This window comes from Phodopus roborovskii, unplaced genomic scaffold (assembly GCF_943737965.1).
Source record: "Phodopus roborovskii unplaced genomic scaffold, PHOROB, whole genome shotgun sequence".
Taxonomy (NCBI): Eukaryota; Metazoa; Chordata; class Mammalia; order Rodentia; family Cricetidae; genus Phodopus; species Phodopus roborovskii.
The window spans coordinates 21270275-21291600 of NW_026126459.1; the positions used below are offsets into that span (position 1 = coordinate 21270275).

The 21326-nt window shown below is 45.9% G+C and overlaps 1 protein-coding gene across 2 annotated transcripts in view; it reads right to left on the minus strand.

Moving 5' to 3' along the window:
- The window catches only part of Vdr (vitamin D receptor), a 32769-nt gene extending 11670 nt beyond the window's left edge, over window positions 1-21099 (minus strand). The window contains exons 1-5 of one of the 2 annotated variants that reach the window (XM_051189778.1): window positions 21001-21099; window positions 19189-19336; window positions 8596-8726; window positions 1665-1849; window positions 1349-1457 (exon numbers count right to left, since the gene is read on the minus strand). In XM_051189778.1, the coding sequence (XP_051045735.1) occupies window positions 1349-1457; window positions 1665-1849; window positions 8596-8726; window positions 19189-19334 (571 nt within the window). In that variant the 5' untranslated portion in view covers window positions 19335-19336; window positions 21001-21099. Of the gene's footprint in view, window positions 1-1348; window positions 1458-1664; window positions 1850-8595; window positions 8727-19188; window positions 19337-20012; window positions 20158-21000 lie in introns of those variants that run through there. The other variant, XM_051189777.1, reaches the window with a different exon arrangement.
- Between the last annotated feature and the right edge of the window lie 227 nt (window positions 21100-21326).

Genomic DNA, 21326 nt, shown 5'->3' on the forward strand with positions numbered 1-21326 from the left:
ACCAATCTAAATAGATATCCAACAGTAGGGGATTTTGGTATTTTACTTTACAGAAGGGACACAAATCATTAGGCTACATAACACAATTCTATGTCTGAAGGGAATCAGAAAGACACATCAAGGGGTTAACAGTAATCCCCTTAACAGTAGGATTGAAGATTATATTATGCAACAAAATGTATATATCTACATTTTCTAAGTAGCTATGATGAATGCATATTATGTCTGTATAATAATTTTTAATTAACATCATTTTACGTTTCTGAGTTTGTAAACAAACTATATGAACATACATTGGTAGGTGTAAGGAACTTGGGCCAATGAACTTATGAAAAGTTTAAAATCACCAGCACCCAGGAGGCAGAGGCAGAGACAGAGAGGCAGAGGAAGGTGATTCTCTATGAGTTTCCAGGGCAGCCTGATCTACATAGCAAGCTCCAGACAGTAAATGTTACATAGTAAGACTCTGTCTCAAAATAAAATAAAGAATAATAGAATCACCTAAAGGACATACATGATTATAAAAAGCTAAAGTGCTGTTTGTCCATAATTGGGACAATGACTATGTCATCTGATGGAAAGCAGAATGAATACTCAGGGTGGAGGGGGATCCCAATGAGGGGAGGGAAGGGGGTGCCAGCCACAGGCCATGCCCATGCTTTTCTTTCATGTTTGACTACCCCCTCCCTTCATTTCTAGTGGGTAGGCACTGTCTGTGCACTTGGCACCCTGTTTCAATCAATGCACAGGTGTGTCACAGTCTGAAGTGAAGGTCAAGGCATGCACACATGCTGGAGATAGAGGGTCCTATCCCCCCCTTCCAGGTCCCGAGAGGAGGACATGAGAACTGGGTGAGAGACAGAGGAAGAAGGATGAGGCAGGATGATGAAGATGAATATGAAGAGAGCCCAAAGCAGATAAGCACAAAGTCCAGACTCGGGAGTTGAAGGTGACAAGTTGTCTGAGGCCACAGTGCTTGGTGTCCCCAGTACTCAGGCCACAGGGCCCTTCCAGAATCATAGGTCTTCTTCCCAGATCAGTTTCTCCTTCCAAAGAGTCCAGGACCAACACCTTGAACAGTGACCTCCAGGTCATTCCAGGGAGGATGTCAAGGACAGAGCTTGGCTCAGAGGCTGAGCCTGGACCCAGAGGGCCCATGTGTACAGCAAGAACCCGCTTGGTCTCTTTCCAGTATGCATCTTGCACAAACCAGCCCTCTTTCTGTGAAAGAAGGGCTGTATCCCACACACAGTATGCAAATGGGAGATTTTTGTCCCTGCCCCTATAGCCTAAGGGCGAGTGGAGGTGGACACTTTCCCCCAGTTTGCTTGGTTGAAGGGCTCCTTACCCAGAGTGGTGGCGTACAGCTCGGAGGTGGAGGAGGAGGAATCCCCAGAGAAGCTGAGTGTGGGCCTTGCAGGATAGTTCCATTCATTCCCATTCATACGAACTGGAGGCTGGAAGGCAAAGATGAGTTCTCAGAGGTCCCTCTTTGGGGGACATTCTGCTGCCTCTGAGAATAAAGTCTTCGGGGAAGATCTGCAAGGGGAAGGGCTCACAGCAGACAGAATGGCCTCCATACCATCGCTCTTCCCTGACCCTCCATCCATGCTCCCCATGCCTACGCTATATCTGATTCTCAAGGCCTGGGCCAGAAGATGTACCCGGAAATCCTTAAAGTCAGCATAGGTGGGGTCATAGGTCTTGTGGTGGGCGTCCAGCAGGATGGCTATGATGCGCTGCTGTTCCTCGGATAGCTTGGGCCTCAGACTGTCCTTCAAGGCCTCTTCCTCCTTTCGCTTCATGATCATCTCCCGTTTACGCTGCACCTCCTCATCTGTTAGGATGACTGTGGGGGCAAGAAAGGGAGTTCTGAGGGATGGCCCAAAACCCCTCCAGGAACCCTTCCTCCACAACAAAAGGACTGGTATGGGACGGGTTGGTCAGCTCCTTACATGGGGGCTGTCCCCGTGGAACCCAGCTGCCATGTTAGCTCCAACACCATGACATGGAGGAAACTGGGTTTTCCACAGCAGAGAGGCAAGTGCGTGTGAGATAGGTGGGGCTATGTCTGGTAATCAGAAGTCTAGATTCTCAAGGACAAGTTGTGGGACCTCGAGGAAAATGGCAGACTTTCCAAGCTTTTTACCTCACTCATAAAAAGTGAGCAGTTTGGAACATATGGTCTCTTCCAAGGTCTCCTTATTAGAGAAGGGGGGAAGGGAGGAAGAGAAGGAGGAGTAGGAGAAAAACACCCCAAAAGACTACTTGTTTGGAGAACTAGATGTGTGCCTGGCACAAAGCTACATGTCGTTCCTTGCCCATGACCATGTGGGCCTTCCCTGTGTTGGAAGCTAGGGAATGCCGAGAAGACCTACTCAAAGAGGCCATTTCCACACTTTCATTTCCTGACATGGAACTCAGCCTTCTGGTCCACTCTAAACAACATGGAAAGTCTTTGTTCCTTTGCTTCTCTGCATAATAACATCTCTGTTTTCAGTGTGGCTATGCTTGGAACTTCAGCTCAAGGAATGTTTTGAGCCCTCTTGGAATCCCTGAAAACTGGAGCCCCATAGCCCGGGTCTGGGGCAGTACACCTTCCAGTTGACGTATGTAGATAACTAGTCATGGGAGAGCCTTTGTCACCTGCAGGCTGGTACAGGGGCTTCTGCAGTGGTGCCTGCCACCCTGTGCTGGGGCAGCTGCCTGCACAGACAGGTGGGAGCAGGGATGCTTGGCACAGCAGCCAGGCAAACAGACCGCCTGGCCAGGGCTTGCAGAGCCTGATGTTAGGAGTGGGCACTAGGGCCCTCAGCCTGTAGCTACTTGCTCTGTGCTCAAGCTGCCAGGGCATCTGCCCACAGAAGTGTGGAGTTTCACAAGAGCAGGGGAAGGAACTACAACCAGAGAGTAAATGGGCTCTGGGCTTCAAGAACAGTTCACTGACCCCAGCCCGTCATGGAGAAGGAGGATGAGAGAAGTCAGTGGGAGCTGAATAAGTACCTATGGTAGGCAGGAGTGGACAGTCAAAGCCACAGGCATTTGACAAAGTCTTTGAGAAAGATGGTGCCTTCTTCCCACAACCAAGGTACAGAGCCCAAAGAACAGTGCTGGAAGGAAACCACGCCCCAGTGGCTGACTCATCTGCCCAAAGAGCTGCCAACCCTCCTCCCACAGAGGGTGTCTGCTCAACCCCTAGGAGGTCAGGTGGGGTTGGGGGAAACGGTGCTAGGAGCCATCCCAAGGAAAGGAAGGGCCGAAAGTCACGGTCTGTGGGACCATGGTTCCACATGGTTCCTGCTCTCCTGCCTATGTGAAGGCTGAGCAGCATCGGAGATGGGAGCTCCGGAGGCGGGGCTCCTCCTGTCCCACGTGGGCGTCTGCAGGCATGTTGATCCGCCTGGCAGATTTTGGTAGCCCTCCCAGTATTCTGTGGTGGTGTTCTACTTAGAAACTTCTGCATCTTTCCTACTTGCCACGATCAAATTGAAGTTGAGGCCTTTCATGATCTGGCTTAACGTTTTCCAACCTCATTTCTCAGCGTCCTGGGACACAGCTTCTGTTCTAGGCATGTCGACATTGCTGACAGAGTCTATTCTTTCCTGAGTGGCCCTCTTTCCCATGAAGCCTTTCTTGATTGCCCTGATAGCTCGGAGCTCTTGTTCCCACTCCTCCTGCATGATTAGTGTTTTCCACCCACATTGGCATCCGAGTCTCCCACTCTGAGACTCATAGCTGATATACAGGTTTTAATAAATGTTGATAGAGAAACTTAAGAAATTCAAGGCTAGGGCTAGAGAAATGGCTCAGTGGTTAGGAGCACTGGCTGCTCTTCCACAGGACCTGGGTTCAATTCCCAGCACCCTACATGGCACCTTCTAACTGTCTGTATCTACAGTTCCAGGGGATCTGACACCTTCATGCCAAAGCACATAAAATAAAGTTAAATAAATTATCTTTTAAAAAAAGGAAATGTAAGGCCTCCTTTCCTAGAACATAGGATGCTTAAGGAAGGGGACTATGGCTTACAAATCTTGTGTTCCCTTACAGAGGTTAGTGGAGGGTGGGGTTCCTGCCATGGTGCTTGCCATGTAGTGTGACACTAACTATCAAGTATGTCTGTATGGAGTGTGTCTACCATGTAAGTCATTTCCACAGGCATTGAGGACTGCACCAGGCTGTATGCACTTTGCAATGTCAGGAATAGAACTCAGCACGCAGGCTCACTGAGTAACCTATCAAAGCCAACCTCTTTGATTTAAATAATTATTATTGAAACACTTCCAAGACAGACTTATCTGTAAGGGACTACCGAATGACCATAAGTTTTTCTCAGATGATGCCTTCAAACTCTGCAGAGAGTACACTTTGGGGTCTTTGTGTGATTTGGCACGGCTTCTATCGACACCTCTGCTAAGTTATATGTTATGTGTTGGCTCTGCTTATTGGTGCTTGCCTCTAGAGGTACAGCTTTTTTTTCTCTTATATATTTATTTTTTAATTTTATGATTTTTTAATTTTTTAATTTTAATTTTTAATTTTTTAATTTAATTTTTTAATTTTGCCTGTATCATCTACCATATGTATGCCTGGTGCCTGTAGAGGCCAGAAGGAGGGTATCAGATCTCCTGGAACTGGAGTTACAAACAGTTGTGAGCTAGCTACCTTGTGGGTGCTGGGAATCAAACCCAGATCCTCTGGAAGAGCAGTCAGTGCTCTCTTATCCACTGAGCCATGGTCTAGTCCCATGTGCTGTTTTAGTTTTGTTTTGACAGGGTCTCATTGTTTATCTCTGGCTGTCCTAGAACTTACTATGTAAACCAGGCTGGTCTCTAATTCAGGTATCCATCTGTTTCTGCCCCTCAAGTGCTGGGTAAGTGTTAACCACATCTGGCCTTAAGATTACTTTTGATCTTTTGGGACCTAGAATTCTGGTAATCAAGTTTGTCATCATAAGAAGGTAAGCATAATGGTGACTTATTTGGTTTGTTGTTGTTATTGTTTTTTTGTTTGTTTGTTTTTGTTTTGTTTTGTACCAACATTGTTATAAGTACCTTTTGGGCCAGGTAGTGGCACATGCTTTTAAACCCAGCACTCTGGAGGCAGAGGCAGGAGAATCTCTGTGAGTTTGAGGCCAGCCCAGTCAACAAAGCAAGTTCCAGCATAGCTAGAGCTGTTACACGGAGAAACCCTGTCTCAAAAAACCAAAAATAAAGAGGGCCTTTTGCACATTGGTTCACTATAACAAATCCTTTAAGGTAAATATCTTTGTAGAAGAGGAAACTGAGGCCCAGAGAGGTTGTGTAGCTTGCTCAGGGTAACACAGCTAACAATAGTAGAACCAGCATTCAGACTTGGGCAGTCTGGTTCTGGAATGAATGGTCATTCCTACAAGTCCATCTGCCTCTGATTATATCAAGGTGTAACTTCTCAGTGGGACTCTGTCTCTTAGACATGGAGTCCTGACACAAACTGTCCTGAGTAAAGCTAAAGAGTGTGAACAACTAATGGAACAAAGTTTGTCAGTGACTTACTTGAAGAAGACAATAAAGATTCAAAATTAACTTCAGAGACAAGCAGCATGGTTCATTGGGAAAAGCCACAGTCGGTAGAGCCCAAGCCACTTGAGTTCAATACTAGGGACCCACCTTCCTTGTGCAAGGAGAGAACAAGCTGCCCTCTGACCTCCTCATATATGCTATGACACATGCCACAGCTTAAATAAATAAACAAATAATTTAAAGTTCAAAGTTAACCTTTAACACCTTTCTTCCCAACTGCTTGTGCTGAGTAGCAGCCAGGCCTTTCTGCCTGGGGAAGGCTAGTGAAATCTGAGAGTTGCTGGCTCCTATCCAGAGCTTCCAGGAAGCAACACTGACTAGGGACAAATATACCTTGTTCACACATTCACATACACTGTGTAATTCGTGAAATAAGTAGCTTAAAGGGCTTAGTAACCTCTTGGGAATTTTAAAAATAATTTTCTCGGTGAGTTGATATTTAGATGCCACTACTACTGGTTGGAAGATGCTCTTCTGAAGGGAAGCCAGTGACCTAGTAACTGGGTCCTGGGGAACCCTGCAATGGATAAGACTGAACATCAGTAGTTGGCTTAGGCAAGCCGGTACAGCCTCCACTTCCTTGCAAATCCCTTGGGGGACATGAAATAGCTTTGCATAAGTTATTTGCATGTAAAATGTTTCCTGTCCAACAATGTCTAGACTAGAGTTGGAAAGTCAAGATCTGCTAATGTGAGTGGTTTTAAAATATGAATATGTCACTAGTGACCTCAGAACACCAAGGGAGAGGATATAACTTTCCCCTCAAATGAATGACTCAGACAATATCAGAGTTAGGCTAAGCTTACTAATCTCTATAGACCAATGAGGATCTAGAGATAGAAGCATGTGGAGAGCTGATATTCATTCAACACATTTACTGAACACATTCTATGTCCCAGGTGCTATGCAAACTTAAAGAAACTGGGGAAGAAAGTTATCACATGGGGGTGGTTCTGGGCAGGACAGATGTAGCAAGATGCAAGAACTCCAGTCCATAGTCAAGACCCTGAAGCACAGGGTTGAGGCCAGCCTGAGCTTGCATAGCAAGACCCTACCTCAAAAGCAATAAGAATAAGAAACAAACTTCAAATGAGAACGGTCACACCGGCATTGGTGGTAGGTACATGCCTTTAATCCCAGCACTCGAGAGGCAGAGGCAGGAGGATCTCTGTGAGTTCAAGGCCAGCTTGGTCTACAGAGAAAATTCCAGGACAGGCTCCAAAGCAATACAGAAAAAAACCTGTCTTGAAAAACAAAACAACAAACAAACAAAAAAGAACTGTCTAGGACTTGAAGACAGAGGACAGGAACCTTAAGAGGACAAAGCTCTCTTTAGACTATTCCTTAGGGCTCCAGACAGAGCATGGGGATGGGACAAGCATTGACTTGATATGAGTGCCTATTGGGTTTCCCTAGATGGAGCCCATAGGTCATGCCTAGGGCAGGATAGATGCATATGTCATGTTAGCTCAGAGGCTTAACAGGTTAATTCTCTTGACTTTTCTTAGCTGCTAAAAAAAGTAGTATTCACCTGCTTAGGGGTTGTTCTGAGATAGAAGAGGAAATGCAGTCTTTGGCACCCCCAGCAGATTGTCAGTAAACACTGGTTCCTGCCTTTGCCACCTTTTCATAAGCCTCCCCTTCCTCTGCTTTCCTTCCTATGAAGGGCCAGCTTCCTGTCCCAGCTAGAAGGAAGACTGAGTAGTTCCTAGCCTCTCCTAGTAGTTTGAAAATAGTGAGATACTTGATTATCTCTGGTGTGTGTGTGTGTGTGTGTGTGTGTGTGTGTGTGTGTGTGTGTGTATGTGTGTGTGTGTATGTTTAAAAGCCACTGCAGGGTATTGGCTCTGGAGGGACTTCAAGCCTGAATGTGCAAAGCTGGGCGACCCAAGACAGGAGATGCTATGGACACTAAGATGAGACCCAAACTGCTTTGGAGAAGGCCATCTACTTCTGGCTGGCTGGCACCATCATGTGATAGCATGTATGGGGGGGGGTGTCTTAATTCAGCACTTGAGGGCTTGTTTGCCCCTTGTGGCAATCCTGGGGGTGTCTAGAAAGGGACCTGAGTTGAGTTTAGTCCCAGATCACCACCAGCTTGCTTTTTGGATCTTAGTCCTGATGTTTTGTCTTTCTGGTTCAGAGAGGATCTTCAAGTGTAAGCAATCGCATCTTACAGAACCTCAACAATGGAACCCAGAGCCATTCTTGGATGGCAGGAACATTAGGACACTAAGGAACCTTCTCCAAAGAGGTATCCTGTCCCACAGAGGCAGGGCACTTCTGTGTGCTCACTTGAGTACGAGGCACAGAACAGGCCCCATTAAGAATGTCTGAGAACACCCAGCCAGCCTTGGGCCTCCGTCTCACTCTCCAGTATAAACACAGGAGGTGGGGTGGGGCAGTGACTCGGTAGCAGCCATGGCGTGTCCAGACCTGTATGTTTCTGTAGTATGAGCTGCAACCGAGGTCTGGAAACTCCTTTCAGGGCTGCCAGGGTTGGCTGGGAGCTGGGACCAGGACTAAGGAGTCTTAGTGTGAAGGAGGACCAAGGTGACTCTGCGTCTGCTTTTCGAGGCATTTTATTTCTCTCATCCCAAGTCCTGTTCTATGACAACTTCCATTCACTCCTGACATGTCTTCCTGGTTTTCCCTCTTTCCTCACATTCCCATAGCCCAGAGGGCTTCACAGAGTGACTGCAGGCTCACAGCTTAGCAAGGCATGGACCTGTCCTAGAGCCTAGAGCCAGTTTGGGGTCTGGGTATAAATGCCCACTGTGCAAAGGAGGCAAGGGCTTCTGCGAGGACCTGTGCTTGTGCTCCAGCCCAGGAGGCCCGGATGAGCCCTTCCCCAGCATCTGTTGAATTCTATGGGTTCTCTCTTTAAACACAGCCCCTTGATATACTCCAAACTGCAGCCATAACAGCATTGCTTCACCCACACCCTAACCCTGGTCTAGGATCCTTGGGGCTACAGAGTAGGTAGAGGTGGCCCTTGGTGGAGAAACAGTGACCACGTCTCCTGGACACTCACATTCCTTCATCATGCCGATGTCCACACAGCGTTTGAGTCGGCAGGCCTGGCAATGGCGACGGTTGTCCTTGGTGATTCGGCAGTCTCCATTGAAGGGACAAGTGAACAGTGCCTTCCGCTTCATGCTCCGCCTGCCAAGAGGGCACAATTCTTCACTGAGTCACTGACCTTCTGGCTCCTAAGCCCTGACTAAGAACAGCCTTCAGGGACTGTAACTATGGAGACCTGGCCAAAAGGCTCTTTCTTACATGTCCATTTTTCATTCCATTGGGCCACTCTCAGTAGCCCTAAGCTCTGCCCTGAGCTAGGTATATTAACCAAAGACTAGCAGTTTACCTTCCTTGGAACATAGGGATTAAAACAACCATAATCCTCAGCAACCAGACTGACTTGGCCCATGGATGGGGAAAAGACACCAGAGTGAGGCTCCCCAGCCACTACAAATGGTCACAGACCCTTGGGTCCACTTGGAAGACCTTGGTATGACTGCCTCACTTACCAGATGGGGATCCCTGAGGTTAAGAACTATTCAGTAAGAAATTAAGGCTTCAGATCTGAGAGTTGTAGGAATTCAGGGCTCAGCTTCTAGCTTCTTGGATGGCTTTCAGTCCTAGAAACTCAAAGTGCTCAATAAAGTTGAGCCCTCAACCAAACAGACGACTCAGCATAGCTCAAGGCCAGATGGGCCCAGGATGAAGGGCCATCTGTTGGCTTTGGACTTTGGCTCTGGTACCCTCCACTGATGACATTTCATACCCAAGGGGGCAACAGCAGAGCTAGGGTTGTAATGACAGTAGGCAGTGCCAGGCTGTTGGGGGGGGTGTGTGGCCCTAAGATTAGGCCATCCAGTCTGTCCTGTATATGCTCAGGAAGAGACTGAGAGGTGAGCCAGTGTCCACCTTTGTGGGGACAAGAAGCTTTCAACATTTGCCTTTATACTTCTACTGTCTTTTCCTAGGGGACAGCAAATTACAAAAGCAAGTTGTGAGCCGTCAGGGTTACCCAGGAATGTGATCATCACAGCCACATTGGCCTACTCTAGGATAGGAGCCATGTGACCTCTCCTTCCCGCCGTGGTTCTTGAGGCTTCACCTGTTACCACAAATGCCCACGATTCTCTAAACCTACTTGAAGACCAGATGTTTCTAATTCAGAACAAATTCTCATTTCCTCTTTGTTCACAACCAGGCATTTTATCCCAGGTCTTTGTGGGGCAGCGCCCTTCTCCACCCACTGTCTTGTCTAGCTTAGGAGTCGCTGCTGTGAACCAAGAAGCACTCCTATGCATGCCTTCACAGTGGCATGGCAAAGCCTCATCCAGTCTGGGGTGGGGGTGGGGCTCTCCCCAAACACCAGGTGGAGTCTCTAGAGCCCTCCAGAGGCCTGCTTGTAATTCCTCAGGCTCTAAGGTCTTTCTTGCCTATGACCTGTGACTGAGGGACTGTCTTAGTTCCTTTTCCTGTCTCTGTGATAGAATACTATGACAAAAGCAACGTCAGGAAAGGTTTATTTCAGCTTGCAGTTCCAGATCACATTTCATCAGGACAGGGAGGTCCCTGAGGCAGGAAGGAAGCTGAAGGAATCCCTGAGTGTCCTCACAGCTTTCAAAATGCAAGAGTGCTCTGTGAATTTGTAAACTCAGCTCTTCCTGAGTTTCCTTAAATATGTGACCAGAGGAAAGGAATGGTGTCTGGGAACACAAACTTTTGACTTCGTGTTCCAGGAACACTGGCTGGTCCCCACTGGCTGGTCACCGGCTGTCTCATTCTCAGAACCTGGAGCAGACCTGGTCTGTCTTCTTAATATGGATGTTGGCTGGACTATAGGCCCTGCTGGCTTGCAGGCCAATTTATTCTGTCCTCCCACCTTCTAAGGGCTCTTTGACATGTGGTTGCCATCTAGTGTCTGCCCATAAGGAGTCAGGGCAGCCATACTGCCCAGCCCTGGCCCTGTGCTTTGTCCTAAGACCACACACCCTACCCTGCCTTCCTCCCAAAGCCAATTGCCTATGAGCTAGTTTGGTTTTGAGAAACAAGAGCCTTCCCATTCTGCAGGACCTCAATGCCTCTCTCTACTGCTTCTGAGTCTGAACCCTATCATTCTCTGGATGGCTGACAATTATACCCTAGTTTAGGAAGGGGACCAGGGGTGGTGCAACCAGGCTAAATATAGAGGCAGTTTCTAGAAAGCCAGGGGTTATAGAGGACATTGAGCAGTTCTCATGCCAGAGACCAATTCATCAAAATGTGATGGTCAAAACCGTCAAACGCCAGTGACTAGAGCCTCAGGCTGGCAAGTGGGTGACTTCTGCTGGGAGCATGGGGTCAGGTGTCCTCTAAGTTCTGTTTGTGGCAAAGTTTTAGAGATGTCAGTGCCTAGGCAGGACACAGGAACTGCATGGAGTCCTCGATGGGGGGATCAGCGTGAGATCAGTGTGAGATCTAGGTTGATAGTTGTAATCACCTCACAGTATGGTGTGTGTGTGTGTGTGTGTGTGTGTGTGTGTGTGTGTGTGTAAGACAGATAGATGATAGAGATAGATGACAGAGACAGACAGACAGATAGATTGCATTATGTACCTTAAATATAGATTAGTTCTCTTTGTCAAACACAGGAAAGCTGGAGCAAAGGTGACATCTCAATGTCACTTGACACTGACATTTGTAGCAATACCAATGGGTTCTCAGCAGATGCTCTTCAAAACTCTAAGGAAGGGTAACATTGGTCAAGACCACAGTGTGGCTTTCTGGCGGGCATGGATCCTAAATGCCCAGGCTATGGATTTATCATGTGGGTAGATCAGGAGTGTAAAAAATCCAAGCCTGATGTCCCACTGCTAGGACTTCCACATGCTCTATGACCAGGGAAAGTCACCGGGAACAGTCAGAAAGGGAAGGGGCACTAGCAATAGACATAGAATGATGGTAGTAGTGTCATCCATTTACATGTATACTCATGTGCATGCACATACACTAACATCACACCACACACACACACACACACACACACACACACACACACACAAAGAATTCAGAAGTGACTAGAAGGAGCTGGTGGTGTTACTCTCTCCCAGGAAGAAATGGGATCTGAGAAGTGGGTTGAGTAGGACACTTGGATTTTGTTTATACATTCTTTTGAACTATTTGCTTTTTGGGTTGTTTTTGTTATTCTTTGAGTTTTTTGTTTTGTTAGGTTTTTGTTTGTTTGTTTGTTTGTTTTGTTTTTGAGACAGGATCTCATGAAGCCCAGGCTAGCCTCAAACTTACTTTATAGCTAAGGTCTGCCTTGAACTTCTGATCTTCCTGCAGTGAAAAGTGTGTGTCACCACATTCAGCAATCTGGTTTTGTTTTGTTTTGTTTTAGAAAACATGTTTAGTAATATTTTTAAAGGTACCTATCCACCATGCCCAGTCTAGACACAGGGATGTGAGGGTGGAGAGGTGCCTTGGTCCTGCCTCAACTAGATGATAGGACAGACTTAGTAGATTTCCTAGGGGAGGCCTTACCCTCTCCTTGGAGCAGATGGGAGGAGGGGAGAGGAGGAGGAGTGGGAGAGAAGGAGGAAGGAGGAACTGGGATTGGAATGTAAAAAATAAATTAGTAAAAAAAAAAAAAAAAAAGGGAGGACAATGCAGCCTTGCAGACTACAGCCAAGATTTCTGCATCTTCTTAGGATCTCCATGACAGCGCCCCCTACCAGCAGGAAGCAGTTTGGAAAGAATGATGCCCAAATTCCCAAATATTGTTTATAAATGTTTGTTTTCATTTAAATGGGGTCAGTTATAAATGGTTAATGACCACAACCAATCTTTTTAAAGGTAAAAAGGGGATTATGGTATAGATATGAATACTTCATTTTGGAATGAATTTTCATTTGTTGATACAAATTTAAGGTCAATTTTATGATATGTATATTTCTCCTCTTGTTTAGGTATTATGTCTATGTAGCTCATTTAAAAAATATATAACTTATTACAGATTATAGATAGTTACCTATAATAGTCAAAACTTATAGTTAAGTTAGTAGGATTCTAGATATACAGAGATGTATTCGAGATGAATAGGCATTCTTCAAACCTTTCAAAGACCTACAGAATATGGCATTTAAAATGGTTTAGGGTTTTTCTTAACAGTGAGGCACAACTGCTCCTGGCAACACTACCTGCATCAGAAAGGAAGATGGACATCGAAGAAACACATTATGGAGTTTGCCTCCAATATGGCAAGACCAGCCATTTGGGCAAAATACTGTTCTTGTCTGGACTGTTTGACTTTATGCTGTATAAAATAGACATGCAGGACCCACAGGAAAGTGACTGCTGATACAAGGTGGACATTGCTACAGGGTTCTTGCTTCATGGAAGAGTCTGCCAGACAGTCTGCAGGACGAGGAGAAAAGCAACTGACAAACTGCCAACACAGATGGGACATTTTGAAATTTCTTGCTTTGTTGAGAAGTCTGCCAGACACACTATGGCCTATAGGCTGAAAATGGAACATTACAGAAGAACTTTGGAACTGACCAGGTGAGTTGTCTCTTTCAATTCTAGAGTTTATATATTATCCTTCTGTGGTCTTTGATGGAGTTGAAGACTGATAGATAAGGTTATAGTTTTCCTTAGTTAGGATTAAAGTCACATATAGGACTTTAGACTCACAAAGATAGGATAGATGATAGAATATTTTCTTTAAATCTTACTAAATGTTAATGGACTGGACATCGTTAACTATGGTTCTTATTTGATAACTGTTTTGTTATATATTTTACTATGTTAAGGTTAAAACTCTTTAGACAGAAAAAAGGAGATGATGGGAGATGTCATTCTGTAAATATGTTTCTCTTGGCCAATAAAAAAGTGGGGGGGGGAAGTATCTACCCAACACAACTATTTAAAACTAAAAATTAAGTCTATTAGGGTTTAATGTTAATATATAAAACCTTGGTCAAGTTAGTTAACCTCCCATGACTCAGTTTCCACATCTCAAAAATGGAAGCAACAAGTGGGGTTGTTGTTAGGATTAAATAAAGGAAAAGAGAAGCTGCCAGGGAGGGGCAGTAGGAGGGAATGCCCAGGGAGACTGAAAGCTGTCAACTTCACCTACTTCCACGAGACCCTGAGGCCCTGGAAGCTGACATCATGCCTCACACTCACTCTTCAGGTACCCAGCCTTGGATTCAGCAGACAGCAGAGGGCTGAAGCATTGTTGCATTGTATGCTGTTGTCCCTGAAGTCCAGAGCCACAGTCATGACAGTCACCACAGACCAGTTCTAGGGTCTTTGACTGATGTCTGGAAGGCTCCCCAGAATCCATTGACTCAGCCTTCCCTTTTCATCTGATGTTTAATTCTTTCTACCCTGAGACTTATTTTTCCCCAGAGACTTCTCCTAACACACATTCACACACATCCAAGTCAACATAGTACAGACAGAGAGGAAATGATTATCCCTCCCTAGAAGTGAGACATTTCAAGGGAACAGTGTTAGCTGTTACCACCAAGAGTTCTTCCACGCCAGCATTTCACATTTGTCTCCAACACTTTGAGTACTTTTGAGGAATTCATATTATCTTTATTCTACAAGCAATTCCAGGAGGTATAGTGAAGTCAAATAGCTTGCTTACTGCCCTGTAATTAGTAAGGGTGACAATGTAATCTAATTAAGTTCTATTGGATTCCAAAGCTCCTGGCCTTCTTACACTCTTAAGCTCTTCATCATGAATCTATCACCTGTCAGTTCAAAAACAAGCAGCCTGCCCAGCACCCAGGAGCAGAAGCAGAGGCTGTCTGAGGACCCCTCTGGGATGAAAAAGATTGGGTCATTGGTTGACCCCAGCTGTATGTGTTGGAAGTATGGGGTAACACCTGGTCACACCATCCTCCAGCCCTATTTTGCCTGTGCACATAGAGGAGCCCCAGGGTATGCTGAGAGTGAATTCATGCAAATATCTCAGATTAGAGCATCAATTCTTAAAGATATAAACACAACAACCAAAAGAAAATGGAAGATATATATATACATTTATATCTTTATGTCTTTCTTCACAATCCCACTGGCCTTCATTACTTCCATGTTCTGGCCTCCTCTCTCTAAGCACATGACTCTTGGGCCATCTATCAACAGTCACAGTGGCAGTCTTCCTTCCTCGCCCTATAGAGGGTAGAGGGACAGCTGCCCTGGACAAAGTTCTCAGCAGCAATGACTATCCAGTGAGCCATCTACTTGTGCCACAGAAGGCCCCAGGATGTCTTTCCTCCCATCTTTTCTATTCATTTCATTTAAGTACTTTGTGTTTAAATCAGCTGGACATTTCCCCATTTCTCTGCTTCCTTTGCAACAAATTCTTAGAAGAGCTATAAATACCAGACGAGCCATCTTCCTGAAAGCAGAACATCTCTCTTGTTTCTGGATTCTCACTAGCCTGCCTTTCATTCCCTGCACTCTGGAAGACCCATAATTAACAAGGCCACTGAGGACCTTGGGGCTAGCAAATGAAAATGCGTTTCTCCATGGGTTGTTTTTTTTTTTTTTTTTTTTCCCTACCTGACAGTGCTGGGCTTTACAGTGCTTTTTTGTTTGATTACAGTATCAGGGTTCAATCTAAGGCCTCAGATAAGATATGCAAGCACTCTATCATTGAGCTACACACTCCAGCCTTCGAAGTTTTTAGTTAACAATATTGATAGATTAGGGGAAGGAGAAAAAAGAGGTAAATGAATGAACTGTTAATCTAGTTTCAAGGACCCTCTCTTAATTTCCTCATCAACCTCAGTCTCTTTATCAGAGAGTCCCTGGGTCATTCTTCTCCATCTTTATGCCTTTCCATTTACATCAGACCTTAGACAGAGCCATTATGATTAGAAATTCATCCACACCTATCCATATATATATATATATATATATATATATATATATATATATATATATCCTATGAGGTTGGCTCCTTCTGGCACTTTCTTACTAAGGCTCTGTTTGTTAATCCATAGTTGAGAATCTTTGGCCATCCACACACTCAGCTTTGCAGGCCTTTAATTTACACTGTAGAGATCATCTTTGATGTCCATGTACTTCACAAGAGCAGGAAGCACATAGAACATGGAACAGTCTATAGGAGGAACTGGCCAGCATTGGACTCTAACTCATGACTACAGGCAGGTCAACTAAACCATGGCCCTTCAAACTTCATCATAACCCTTGGACTTGAGTGAGTCTTGGACTTCCTGGGTTCATGAAAACTATTATTTTTGCAGTTAGGTGCCAAACCAAACACTAATGGTTGAAGAGGACAACCAGTCCCTGGGTTTGGGGAGTAGCCTATGAGCCGAGACTAGAGCAAAATTTTTCCCTGTAGCTTCCATGATGGGGTAGAAGAAGCTTCCGAAGAGCTGTAACTTGGCTACAAGTATCTCTGTAGTCCCAAGAAGGTAGTTACTGAGAGGAAGACAGTACCAGCCGCCTCTTGGGGTATAAACAGATAAGTGACTATGGAGTACTCAAGCAATTATCTGAACTGGACTGATGAACTGGAAAAATCCCAAGTGAAATTTAGATGAGTCAAAGAAAGCCAAGAAGGTAGCATGAGAACCAGGAAAGGAGAAAGGATGTAGATGTAGCTGATTCTTGTTACTCCAGGACACGTGATCTTTCTTGACATCACTGTGAACACTGGAGTCCTGAATGCTGAACTGTCTCCTGGGGAAATACAGGGTCAGGTTCCCGTGAACCTTGACTTACAACATTTTTCATTACTGTGATTTATGTATATTTTCTCTCTAAAGTCTTGTTTGAAATACAGTGTTGGTTTATTAGCAATGAGCCACCAACAAACTGCATTGCTCATAGAGGGAATTAAGCGTATCATACACATATGGTTTCGCCAGAAGGCACACCATGGCTTCCTAAATTTAACACTACACATTTTAGTACTAAATTTAGGACCCTTTTTAAGTAACAATACCAATGACTACAACCCTCCCCCCAAAAGACCCTGCAATAATAACAACAAATGATGATATAGCAGTAAGTCAGCAGATTGCTAAAAGAACACTATGGGGGCTGGAGAGATGGCTCAGCAGTGAAAGAGCATTGGCTGCTCTATCAGAGGACCTGGGTTCAATTCCCAGTGTCCACATGGCAGCTGACAAACTGTCTGTAACTCCAATTCCAGAGGATCTGACACCTTCACACTAATGCACATAAAATAAATAAGTTAAATAAATGTTTTTTTTTTTAAATCAAGCCGCTTTAAAAAAACAAAAACCAAACAAACAAAAAAATAAAACACTGTGACTGGAGAAGCTCAGTGGTAGACACTTGCCTAGTATACCCTCCAAGTCTCAGGCCCAGCACCTCTAGGGTGGGGGATGACAAAATTACAAAGACACTTGTTTATAGAGTCAGAGCTGGAGCAAAGGCAGCACAGTGTCCTTGCTCAGCTTTTTCTGAGAGCGTGTCCATCCATCCAGAAGACTCAGCTTGGCACAGCCCTGTACCATCCATAAATGACAACCAACGTGTGGCAAGGGTTGATTCTGGTAAATTTTAGCAGCTGGGAATAATTTCTAATAAAGGACTCATTCAACTGTGTATGTGTGTGTGTGTGTGTGTGTGTGTATGAATTTCATATACATAGGAGTTTCAACTGTATGTATATGAAATTAAATATTTAGAGATCAAGCATAAGCCAAGGAAAACCACAGTGGTCTCTCTGGGAGCATCAATCACAAACACATTAGAGTTAGGGTCCCGCTAATGAGAAACTGACCTTCACTATCTCATGATCAATCAAATAGTCACCTAAGAGCCCCATTTCCCATAGCTGAGTTCTGGGGGGAAAGCAGATAGGGAGAGCAAGGTGATTTGGGGGAGGGGCTCCATCAATGAACAAAACAGCTCCAAGAGCTGTTGGAACATTGTGGTTATAGATTGGTGATATATGATACTTAGTGACAGTCCCAACTTTGGCACCTCCTGGCTTTATGTTCATTCAAATTTGGTAAGTGAGTGAGCAAAAGCAAACATACCAGGAGGGCTACTGGGAGATGGCTACAGAAACTTTTAATAGGGCAGAATTCCACCAAGGGCATCAGTGTTGGCCTGTGTGGCCACAAGTAATATGTCACACTGTACTCTACACTTTCCAAATCTCTTTTCTGATATATTATCTCATTACATCTCAGATTAACACTGCACAGCATTAGGGCCAGATGTCAGCACATGTGTACAGATGGTTAGCTGAAACACAGGCCTGTTCAGGATGATTAGGTGAGGTTGGATATTAAATTGATGGCATGGACAATACTTTTAGTCCATGTACTTCTGAGTCGTTTAATGACAGGGTTGGCCCCATTGTGCACCAAGACTCCCCTTTATCTCACTGAAGGTGGCAGAAGAGTCCAGGTGGAACCTCGTACCAAAGATTTGAGACCTAGAGGCCCTTTCTCCAGCCGTGTGGGCTTCATGTAGCCATGGGGATTGACAGATAGAACTACAAGACGATGGCCAGTGACAGTGTTGGTCTGGTTCCCTAGGGTGCAGTTTTCTAGTAAGCCAATGGGGCAGCCTGCATCAGGCCAAACATAATCAGCACCAACAGAAACCCTAATGCCCAGAGATCAAAATTGCTCCAGGCCATGAAACACTGGCCTGTGGCTCCTGAGTAAAAGGGTCGGTGAGCCAGAGGCCTCTGATAGGGAGGAATGACCCACTTTGGGGACCTGTGTAAGGGTTCATTTACTCCCTATGCCCTGTAAGCTTGCCCACTTTGTACCACTTCAGACTGCCAGGCCGAACTTGCCTCCTGGTTCTGAACTCAGTTTGTTCTTTCCTTTCCTCCCAACGCCCTGCAGTCCCTGGTTCTTTTCCAAAGAGTTACTTAGAAGCTGTTCTCTTTCAGTACATGTCGAATGCTAGCTTTCAAACTTCCTGCTTCCCAAATCCTCTCTTACCACTTACTCCTTTCTAATACTCCATCTCTGGCTTTGGGTAAGACCATCCCTGGACCCTCTCAGTATTGAACCCATGCTGTCTGTGCCTGTAATCTTAGGCTCACATAAGAAAGCTGGAGAAGACACTAGCCCTGATTGACCTAACAGGATTGCGCTAAACCCCTGACAATGACTGGCAGGCTGCCGCTGGTTCACCTGGGTAAAGCAGGCTATGGGTGAAAAGCCTAGCATAGATCAGGTTCGGTAACTTTTTAGGGTGCCATCTCTTCTGTTCCATGTAAGAATTTAGATTGGATGAAGAGACGGGCAGAAAGGTCGAATTCTGTAGCTTCCCCAAAGATATGCCTGGCTTTTAAATGAGGACGCTGCAATCCTCAGCAAGGAGGAGGTTCACTCTGAAGGGCAGACACGAGGCTCAGTGCAGCAGGTCAAGGTCTAGCGAAAAGGAAAATCCACCTTAGGAAAGCAATTTCTGAGGGGTCAGAGGATACAGGTGGAGCTAGAGGGTGCAGAGAGAAAAAAGCCTCATTAAGACCCTGCTACTTGCAGTAATTGGGAGAGCCACTGCAGTCTACAGAAAACACAGGAATCCTTTCGAGGGAAAGGCTTGCTTCTATCTTTTCCTTCCCTCTGGAGAGGGGACTCACCTGAAGAAACCCTTGCAGCCTTCACAGGTCATAGCATTGAAGTGGAAGCCCGTGGCTCGGTCTCCACATACTCCACAAATCCGAGGCACATTCCGGTCAAAGTCACCAGGGTCAGGCAGGGAAGTGCTGGCTGCCATCGCCTCCATCCCTGTAGAATAGCAAGCATGCCACAGCCAGGGTAAGAGTCAGTGCCAGATAGGGCTGGCACCCCTAGCATAGCCAGCGGCCTGTGAGAGCCCTTCCTGGAGACAGGGCAGGAAGTTTCTTGGAGCCTTGGCTGCATGGCTGTCTTTAGGATCAGGCTGCATTCAAATTCTTCCAGCTCCTTTGCAGGAGACAGTTGGGCCTCTCTGTACCCTACTTCCTCATCAGAAGAGATGGTCTGCTTTTGGGGGTGATTTGAACAAATGTGCGTGCGCGCGTGTGCGCGTGCGCGCACACACACGCACGCACACACACACAGCACAGGCTCCAACCCAGACAACTTGATCTGGTCAGTGCCACAGTCCAAGAAGAAAATAGGGGTTACAATGGTGTGTAAACCCAAGCTCTTGCTATCCTAGTGCCTGGGCCCTGCTGCCAGGCTGCTCAGGGTCCCAAGTCCTCAGTGGTACCATTTCTATTTTGTTCCTGATGCACTTTGTGTGATTTTGGATGTCCTTCTCAGTAGTGTGAGTCATCGTCAATTAGCTAATTTTGTTTTCAGAGATGGCTTTTATAAGTAGGCCTTATCAACTAGACATGGATTTCACACTTGAGGGAAAGGGAGAGACAGGGAACAAAGTGTGGTGGTGCTGGCACACCCTTCTCAAGAAATGGCTGACCTTTCTCTTCCATTAGGTAAACTTGGCCATGGGCTTGCTTTGCTTGCTGCCTCTAACTGTCGTCTGGCTTAGAGTTGACTCCAGGACGCCTCAGGTCTCCCTAAAATGTTCTTGGACTCAACTTCCTAGTTCTTGTGACCTCTCTCAGAGCCATTACATGTCTGAGCGGCCTCTTTGACCCAAGACAAGTAGACTACCTGGGTCAGGAAGAGAAGAGCAGAGACACAGGATGAGGGGACATGCACCTGCTTCGGCCTCAGACTCAGGCACAGTGGGTAGAGTCAGGTCTGGGCACATGGAACCTCAAAGCTCATTAGTCAGATTGGAGGGGGCAGGTTTCCAGATAGGGTTTCTCCGTATAGCATTGGCTGTCCTGAAACTCACTCTGTAGACCAGGCTGGCCTGGAACTCACAGAGATCCTCCTGCCTCTGCCTCCCGAGTGCTGGGATTAAAGATGTCTAGTACTATCTCCTGGCCATTTTTAAGTTTTTAAAATTACATTTATGTATTTTGCATGTCTCTGTGTGGAGGTTATTTTTAGTACACACATGCCATGATATACTTGTGGAGGTCAGAGGACAACTTGAGGGGTTGTCCTCTCTTTCTCCCATGTGAGAGGCTAGAGGCTAGATCTGGCCGCAAGAGACACAGAGTGAACAGGATCCTTGCAGGATAATAGAACACCCAGCTCTGCTTGGGGTTATTAGGTGCTGGTAAAAAGTCAGTGCACCCCACCAACAAGGAGTACCCCACTGACTGGGAGCATTCCACTGACTAGGAGTACCCCACTGACCAAGAACTCTAGCTTCCACCCGACCCCACACACCAGAGAATCTCAGCCATGAATTTTGCTGTTATGGGACTCACGCATGCAAAGACTGGGCAGTGTTACCGTCCTTCCTCTGCTTTCTTCTTTGCTATGATCCCTCCTTGCCACTCAAACACAGAGCAGGCTAAGGAGCTGGTAGCTGCTGAGGACACACCTACCTGAAGGAGCAGGGGGGTGAGTAGAGCCCAAGGAATTTCTCCTGAGACGTCTCGAAGATACGTCCGACCAAAAGAACTCTAGAATGAACAAGGAGAGACATTTTTTCTAAAGGCTCTTCCAGCCAGTCCGTTAAAAAGACCAATGTGCCATACAAGACCTTCCAGGGATTAGGTTCTAAGATAAAAACAGGAAAGAAGTGACTTTGGGGGCATGAGGGCTATTGCTGGCAGGGATGCGGAGGGATCTGGGCAGCAGTCAGAATGGCTGTCCCTCAAGAGGGCAAGCGGACAGTGAGAAGTGAGAGTTGCAGCTAGAGCAGGGTGGG